Raw genomic sequence first — 9,520 nt, forward strand, 5'->3', positions numbered from 1 at the left:
AGCCAAACCATGGAGTAGTACAAACATGTTCATTCCGGAAATGGAGATCACATTTGTTTTACCCCTCCCTGGGCTTTTTAGGCCAGCATAACACAACAACTAAGCCCAAGTATTGTCTGAACCCAAGATCATGGTGATGAATTCTCCTTCCTAACCATCATCTGTAGCCAAGATTTGTTCTATGGTTAAGCAGGAGAGAAAACCCACAACTTTGGACAACACACTAAAGCCAAACTTTGGGCTTAGCTGCTGTCTTGTGCTGACCTAGAGTCAGACTCCAGGGAAGAACAACATTGGTGTGAGCTCCTCTCCAGGAGCCAACACATTAGCACAGTCATGGTAAGTTACATTCTTTCTTACTGCAACATATGAACCAGGACTGTTATTTTGGGTTGGATGATATGACCATATTATCTTGGATACAAAGGGAGACTGTTATAGGGGGGGGGGGAACCTAATGGTTGATTACTCAATCTAGATCCGGCATTAATCACAGAAGGGGCGTCCATAGGTGACTAATCCATACATCATTTTGCCGACTATTCCAAGTCATTCACAGGTACACATACTTCTCTACAAAACCACGAGCTACATCAACCTTTCCCTTTGTTTTTTTCAAAAACAGTAACAAACACACATTCCAAAGTTCATGGATCTTGGGATGAAAAGAAGGTGTTCTTTAAAAAAAAGTCATTGCCAGTTGTTCTTGATTCTCTTTTGACTCACTTCCGTTTCTGAATCAAAAATTTAAATGTAAACAAATCCAAGGTTGGAGTAAATTCAGGGGTGTTGTCCCAGGATGCCTAACAGTATAAACAAGTGCTTTAATTAAAAATGATAATGTCTTATTACTGCTGTTGTTATTATTATTAATTTATTTATACCCAGCCTTTTCCCTGATGGGACTCAAGGCATCTTACAAATAACAACAAGAATTGCCATGAACATAGAAAACCAATCACTGAAACAGTTAAACGTTAATAGAATTAAAACTATATACATATATAAAATCTGTTTAAAACATACAAATAATTACAATAAAAGCAGCATGGTACCAGCCCTTTCATTAAAAGCAGTCAATTCTTCCCAGCTGAATTTGAAAACTGTTGTTCTGCATCTTTTACCAGCATCATTGCAAACCTAGCCATTACAGTATCATAAGTACAGACATATCTCTGGCAAGTCCTTGTGATTTCTAGCAACTGTGCAGCTGGGATTTGTTCTCAGGCAATTTTAATTCTCATTCTTGTCCCCTTGCTTCAGGCAACAGGCTTTTTGTCTGGTTCTGGCCTCTCCCTTTCTTAATTAGACATGTGGGCTGACATTCATTTTTCATCCATCAGCATTTCCATTTCCCCATTATGTCTGGGGGCACATTACATATACTTTAGCAAAATGCCCTATTATAAAACATATCTTCAGGAGGAAGAGCTTCCTTACACAGAATCCTGATGCATTAATAGGAAACCCTGGTTTTGGTTTCAAATATGCATAATGGATTTCACTGCAAAAATACCCTCTAAATTATGCACAGTTATATTTATTAAACCAGCTGTACCAGAATACAATAACCATCTAAATCAGTGTTTCCCAAACTTTTTTGGGCAACGGCACACCTGTTTACTGAAAAAAAAATCTCGCGGCACACCACCATTAAAGCCCCGCCCCGTGACATCAGCGCGCAGCGTCACGCCGGGAGGGACGCACGAAAGTGAAAGTTTTTTCCCTCCCCCCTCAGTCCCTCGCTCGGAATTCAGCTCGTTTGGGGCATCGCTCCGGCTGCTCCCTCTCCCGCCGCGCAGGAGCGATGCCTCTCTCTGGCTCTCCCTCCGCGCAGGCTGAGGGAGGGAGGGAGGTGCGCGTGTGACCCGTCTCTGCTGGGAGACCAAACCCAGCGAGGCAGAGTCGCGCGGAGGCGCCCAGGCAGCGCTGCCGGCTGCGAGGAGGAGCGCCAGGCAGCAGCAGGAGGCGCGGCCTCTCCTCGCCGCCGCCGCCCCGCCTCTCGCCGCCCGACTCGCCCGCCTCCCTCCAGGCATCTCGCGGCACACCAGCCGATGTCTCACGGCACACTCGTGTGCCGCAGAACACCGGTTGGGAAACACTGATCTAAATAAACCCCTTCCTTATAATTTAGTAATATCTATAAAACACTAATTTTTATAATCTATTCAGAAATCTTATTTATGAAATGGGAAAACAAAACTCTGGACTAACTTGAAAATGCAGAGGTTTTCTCCTAGCCTGGGTCCTTTGCAGATAGAATCATAGAACTGTAGAGCTGGAATGGACCTTGAGGGTCATCTAGTCCAACCCCCTGCAATGCAGGAACCTCAACTAACACATCCATGACAGATGGCAATCCAACCTCTGCTTAAGAACCTCCAAGGAAGGAGAGACCACAAGCTTCCAAAGGAGTCTGTTCCTCAGTGCACTCAAGATGCATTGAGCCTTTAAAGGGCATTGTCAATATAAATGATGTACAGTAAAGTGAAACTTAAAATAAATAAATAAATCATATGCTGTATTTCTGTTAGCCACAAACAATTAAGGAATAGGTCCTCTGCTAGGCCAAAATACTATTTACTGCTCAATGAAATTTGCTTTAGTTTAGCTACTTTCCATTTTTACAGCAGGTCAAATTACATGTTATGGTAAGCACCTATTTTTAGAAAAAGTAGCTACACAGGTCCTGCAGCCCAGGGACTGAAGCCCATGATAAGGGGTTAATCCTTTCCTCTCACACCATTTCCATCTGAAAATCCCAGCCCAGCCCCACTACTACACACAGCAGAAAGCACCTTCAGGAAAAGTAGCAGAGGTGAATGGATTTGTAAAGGTGTGGCACTGAGGGGAACAGGGTTGAAAGGTCTTCTCTGCATTCCTTATTAGGTTCCCCAACAGCTCCTTTTCTTAAAACTACAGGCAGTAATAAAAACACTTTAAAAATGTACACCTAGCATCATCTAACATGCAGTTTGACTAAAAATATGCACTTTTGTTCCCTTTCCAGTTACCATTCCAAATTAAAAAACAAACAAACCCTATGCATTAAAAAACACTTGTACACTCTTGCACCCACAATAACTGATTCAATGAAAAAGATCTTGTCCTTCTCAAATTCTCTGGAAAAAATGTGGCTACAAATGCTTACAACCATCTACAAATATTTTATTTGTTGTTCCTATTATTGTCCCTAAAACTATTGTGTGTGATGTGCCAATAAAGAAAACTACAGAACTCTTTATTTCACTAGGCATCAACAGTTTAGCTCACTAAGGCTAAAGCTGAACAAGTCCCACTAGATAAACTACCGTAACTTTTCATGTTTTTGAGCCAGTTGTTCATGTTTTCTGTTTCAGATTACAGTGGTACCTCTTGTTACGAACTTAATTCGTTCCGGAGTCCGTTCTTAACCCGAAACCATTCTTAACCCAAGGCACGCTTTTGCTAATGGGGGTTTCCGTTGCTGCCGCACTGCTGATGCGCAATTTCTGTTCTCATCATGGGGCCAAGTGCTCAACCCAAGGTACTACTTCCGGATCAGTGGAGTTTGTAACCCAAAGTATTTGTAACCCGAAGCATTTGTAACCTGAGGTACCACTGTATAGAGAAATGTTTTTATATACTGTTATAATTCATTATCGGATTATTTCTATCTGATGCTAAAAATACTGTCAATTAAAAGACTGCCTATGCTAGGCATAATGTTTTCGATTTCTCCAGTGAACTCAAACTACATGCTACCACAGTGGTTAAGGATTAGCAACTGAGGCTTTAGAAGGCACCCAAATACTGTTTAAGGTCAACACTAGTGCATTTTAGAGCATTTAAAATGCAGCAAGGTTGTTTCCTCCTGCCTAATTTCAAGTCTCACTGACATGCTGCTGTACACACCAGAGAGGGGCAGGGATGTCTTCACTTAGTGTGTGTTACCCATTTATTTCTCCATGCCTGCAACACACACTCCAACCTCCTAGTCATGAAGCTGTCATCTGTGCATGCACAATGGCTGTCTCAAATGTACACATCTCTGTTTAACAGTTGGTTTGAGTGGAAATGCACCAAACAGGAGTATTTCTCAAGAATCTACAAAACAGATACAGATTGTGACTGATGTCATATGTACACAGCTTTAAACACTGGCAGTGGGAATGCACTAGAGGCAGAATTATCGGTAATGTGCACATTGCCTCAGTATCTAGGCTGCATATTCATTGGCAATCAGCATAACATGACATCAAATGTGTTGGCAACCAATCTAAATAATTTTAAAGCAAGCTTCTTCTTTTTCTACACTTAAACCAATAAAGGAGGATAGTAAGTGCCCTATAAGCTGCCAGAACCATAAACTATGTAATGAAATGTCAGTTGTCAAAATACCAATATTTAACAAAGCTTATTTGTCATAACACTTCAAAAAGAGGCAAAGTGGCTTCAATGCAAATTATGCAAAGAGTGATGATTAAATATTCAGCATGCATTTGATCTGAAACTACTTATCAAAGTAGGGAGAGCAGAGAACAATCTAATGCTGAAAATGTTGCGGACAGGCCTTTCCTGCTGGGTCAGGCAGCTGAAGATGATGAGCTTATTTATTAGTTCATCACAAGAAGGAAATAACAAAGCACCACACTCTCTCTCTAAGGGTGTCACTGTATTGTGTAAACACCAAGTTGCATATTATAATGAAGGATATCATTTTAAAGTTAAAATGTCCAGTCAGCTTTTAGACAGGTGTGTGTTGTTTTATTTAAAGCATATTTAAAGCATATATTTATAATGAAGCACAGGAAGTACATAGTTAACATTATAAAGACAGCAACTTTAGCCTTATGCATAAGTAGTGCATTTGCAAGATATATGTAACAAATTGTGAAACTCCCATCTCTAATATTTATTGTCTTAATAATGTCAGTTCTATATACATGAAAGAACTTTTTAGCACACAAAGCATGAATCCCCCAGGTGGCTGCCTTTCAGTTAGTTGCTAACCAATAATTTCAAAACCACCCCTCACCATGAAAACTGCCACTTTTGATTTTTGCAAGAATCTGTTTATCACATCAAACAGGGATTGATGGCAGTGATGTCCATAAGTAATGTTGCTAAACAAAGAAATGATACTTCCTGTATTCCTTTCTAGCGAAAGGAAGCATAAGTGGCTTGGGAGCATGAATTTGGCAATAATCTCCTGACTATGGCAAGCACTCACCCCCAGAAGCTACACACCTGTGGAATTGGTCCAAGTCTAGGCTTCTGCCTCCCTTTCTGAATCAAAGTACAGCTACATGCTTTCTCCTGTTTATAGCACAATGAGATTAATGTGCTTTAAAGTAGCTCAGAAATTTTTTAAGGGCATGCAATACAAGATAGGGTCAAAATGACAGCGCTGAGCTATACAACTCTGTGTGTCTGTGTATGGACCTATTTAGTGTTTTATTAAAACAGTCAGGACTTTGTCTGCACTTTTTAATCTATTCTCTTTCTATTGTTGAGGAAATGTGTGGATAAGAGGAAAACAGCAGGCCAGGGCAGGGCTGGAGAGAGAAAAAGAGAAAAGGGAGTGAGCAGCTAGGTTGTTAGCTAACCAACTGGGTCAACAAGAAATGAGAAAACCCATGAAAGCTAATAACGAGAAAGATCTGAATCCATAATGTGGTGGCTAGTTAATAGTCTTGTTCCTGTTACAGACAGCTCCTTTTGCTGTTTTAATCATTCATATACTCTTATCTACTTTCCCATAAACCATGGTCCCTGGGCAAAGTATGGAGGGAGACTGAGCAGTATGTTTGCTGAAGCTAAGCAGGTCTGGGCCTGGTCAGTGTCTGGATGAGAGAGAAAATTTAGGAACTGCAGGTCTCACTTTAGTTCTTTTGCAAAGCACTGTGACTCAATGGAAGAGCATCTTCAGCTTGAAACCCAATGGAGTTGCTGCCAGTCAATGTAGACAGTACTGAGCCAGATAAACCTATGGTCTGTCTAAGGCAGCTTCCTATGTTTTACAATGGAAGGAGGTAACAACCCACGCCCCGTTTTCATTAATTCTCTGGCATGCAGCTGCAGCATTCATATATCAAATAAATGTTCTCTCTAATGGAACCCCAGTATTGTGGGGACTTGTAAAGGATTAACTAAGTGTACATCCCAAGATTACTAAATATGGTCTGCATATCTGTAAGGAGTATTAACTATCCAGAGTGGTTAAGAGAGTTAAAAAAATTACTCCACCTTTTAAATGCATGCTTAAGGGAAAACAAGCCAGGAATCACTTTCTGTCTGTCATAAACAGTAGCAGTTTTTGTTTTGTTTTGTTTTTTTAAAAGCTGGCAACACAGTTTCAAGAATAAGTCTTTGTTCTGTCAAAAGATATTGGGCTCAGCCATGGCACACAGCATTTAATAAGGAGTGATGGGGTTCAAGCCATCTTGGGAGTCTTAGTTCTTCAATCCTGAAGATGTGCTTGTGGAGGGTTGCAATTCATCAGTATAGAGAATAATTCATCAGTGGTACCTCGGGTTACAGACGCTTCAGGTTACAGATGCTTCAGGTTACAGACACCACTTACCCAGAAATATTACCCCGGGTTAAGAACTTTGCTTCAGGATGAGAACAGAAATCGCGTGGCGGCTAAAGTGGTACCTCAGGTTAAGAACAGTTTCAGGTTAAGAACGGACCTCTGGAATGAAATACGTTCTTAACCTGAGGTACCACTGTATAACAATCATATCTAAATGAGACCTCCATTTTTTCATAAAAAGTATGTTCTCGGCATACACACACATACAAAATTAGAGATGGCCATCACTGCCATCACCTACTTTAGAATTTCCAAGGCAACTAACTGAAAGCTGTTGTCAACGGTGGTCAAGAAGCTACATGCCTCTGCGAAGCTCACAAGCAGCAACACATTTTAAGAAACCATGATGAATCCTGCTAGAAAGATCAGGACTTGCAGGTCAAGTTTCCAGAAGCCTCTGGTTGTTACGGTTGGAAATGCTGTGCTTGATAGACCCACCCTGGTTTCATCCAGCAAGGCTCTCCTACTGTCCTTAGCAAGTATTGCCTTAAACTACAATTGGAAGTCCTGGTCCAACAAACCAACTGTTCGATTCTTAAAACAAACCGTGTTTTTTAAACAACAGGTGCTACCTGCCAGGTTCCCAGAGACATCTCACCACCCCCTGTTGCTGACAGGAGAGCAGGACCAAGGACTCCTAGGGCTCAAGTTCCTTACTGAGGAGCAGACTTTCATATTTATTGTGTTTACATCCTAACCTTTTCTCCAAGGAGCTCACTGCGGCCTACATGGTTAACCTCTCCCCGAAATTTATCCTCACCACCTTGTGAGGTAGCTTCGGCTGACTGCTCCAATGTCACCCGCGGTGCTTCGCGGCCAAATGGGGATCTGGACGCGGATCCCGCCCCCCCCACCCCCAATTTTAGGCGGCCGCTCTAACCGCTACACCGCACTGCCTCGAGCCGAGCTTGCCAGTTAATTCCGAGATGGTGGTAATAACGACAACAATGACACGCGTGTGTTGCGCATGTGCAGCCAGGAAATGCTCTCCCCTCTAAACACACCCGCCTGGTGCACTCTGCACATGCTCGTGGGGTTAAGTAAGACCCAACGACGAGGCCGTGCCTCACCTGATGTAAGGGCTGGCGGCCGCCAGGATGTTGGTCTGCACGGGGATCTCCTCGCCCTCCAGCACCAGATGGGCGTCGCAGAAGCGGCCCTCCTCGCGGAAGGAGCTCAGCGCCCTTAGGAGCCGGGCCGGGTGCTGGGGGTCCGACACGGCGCTGCCCGCCGCCCCGCTCGACATCGCGGCGTCCCCAACCGGACGGAGCCCAATTCTTAGCAGCAGGAGTTAAGGGGCGGCGGTGGTCGCCGATGCCACCGCCTCCTCTTCTCCCTTCGCGCCTTTTCCTTCTCTCCTCAGGGGCCTGACTCCGCCAGGCCAAGGCGGCCTTTCTCCGCTCCTCCTCCTCCTCACGCGCCCAGCAGGCCGAAGCTGCCTCCGCGCCTCGCGTCTTCTCTCTCGCCTCAGCCGCTCTCCGGCTCCTCGCATCCGAGCCGGTCCCCCACCATACATCCCAGCCCCGGCTCCGGCCTTGACATCATATCCTCGCGCCGGCCCATCCCGGCTCCGCCTGCCGGAGAGGAGGAGCCGCCGCCGCCGCCGCCGGTGGGATGGAGGGGAAGGAACTGGGCAGCCGCGATTATCCCCTCCAGGCTGGACAAAACGGACGGCATGTGTCATGAACACCACGCGGGATGACAGCAACAACAACAATAACATCATACGCTTTATATTCTTTACTGGCACGCGCGCAAAGCAGGGCGGGCGCTCTGCTTATGCTCAGAGGCACCAAAGCGGCTCTCCATCTGCCTTGCGCTGAGCTTGCTCATTTAGGTTATGGGGGGGGGGGGTGCCATAACCTATGGCCCTCCAGACGTTGCTGAATTACAATTGCCCAATTGACTAATTTAGCTTAAAAACTACTGTAAACAGTTAAAATTGTGAGTAGGGTTAGAATAACACTTGTAGTTTAATGGTGAATTTTGGATATATTATAAATGAAGATTTGGGTTATTGTAAAAGATGCAGGAAGAAATGATTAACGCTAGGACTCACAAAGGGGAGGAGGGAAGTCCAGGAGATTCTATGGAATCTTGTATTTCTGTTGTATGTTGGATATGTGATCGTAAAATTGTAATTTGAAAAACCAAATAAATAATATATATATATATATATATATATATATATATATATATATATATATATATATAAATTACAAATACAATTGCCCCTGAGGCCGTGTTTGTGAGATTGATGGGAGCCCAGCAGCATCCGGGGAGCCATAGGCTATTATTTATTTATTGTAGCTGTTTCTATACTGCTTAATATTCAGACTCTCTAAGGGGTGTAAGATTAGCCAGCCATGCCCAAACTCCTGATGTGTGGGGTGAGTGGAAGATGAACATGCTCACAGCATTAAGCAACAAATAACGTTTAGAGATTTGCAGCACAAACCTATGCATATTTACTTGTAAGTAATCCCCATTGAACTTAATAGGACGTACTTCTAATTGTGCATAGGAGTGTGTTGTTACATGCGGAGACTATGCATGTACAGTCATACCTCGGGTTAAAGTCACTTGAGGTTGAGCGTTTTCAGGTTCATTCTTTTCAGTGGGTGAATTCTGCTTGGGACGTAATAATACAGTGGTACCTCAGGTTACATATGCTTCAGGTTACATACGCTTCAGGTTACAGACTCCACTAACCCAGAAATAGTGCTTCAGGTTAAGCACTTTGCTTCAAGATGAGAACAAAAATTGTGCTCCGGCGCCGCCGCAGCAGCAGGAGGCCCCATTAGCTAAAGTGGTGCTTCAGGTTAAGAACAGTTTCAGGTTAAGAATGGACCTCTGGAACGAATTAAGTACTTAACCCGAGGTACCACTGTACAACCCAATTATTACACTAGCCCCAACCAGAAGTTGGGCATTTAGTATTGC

General features: G+C 43.6%; 1 protein-coding gene across 3 annotated transcripts in view; it reads right to left on the reverse strand.

The window, feature by feature from the left end:
* Nucleotides 1-8,748, reverse strand: part of GAN (gigaxonin) — a 44,236-nt gene extending 35,488 nt beyond the window's left edge. For 2 of the 3 annotated variants that reach the window (XR_014010248.1, XM_081202714.1), the window contains exon 1: nt 7,648-8,748. Coding sequence is in view for 1 of the 3 variants with exons in the window: in XM_081202714.1 (XP_081058840.1) it covers nt 7,648-7,823 (176 nt within the window). In the remaining 2 variants the exon portion in view is untranslated. Of the gene's footprint in view, nt 1-7,275 lie in introns of all 3 variants that reach the window. The other variant, XM_081202715.1, reaches the window with a different exon arrangement.
* Between the last annotated feature and the right edge of the window lie 772 nt (nt 8,749-9,520).

The sequence above is a fragment of the Podarcis bocagei genome (genome assembly GCF_964188305.1).
Source record: "Podarcis bocagei genome assembly, chromosome: 7".
Taxonomy (NCBI): domain Eukaryota; kingdom Metazoa; phylum Chordata; class Lepidosauria; order Squamata; family Lacertidae; genus Podarcis; species Podarcis bocagei.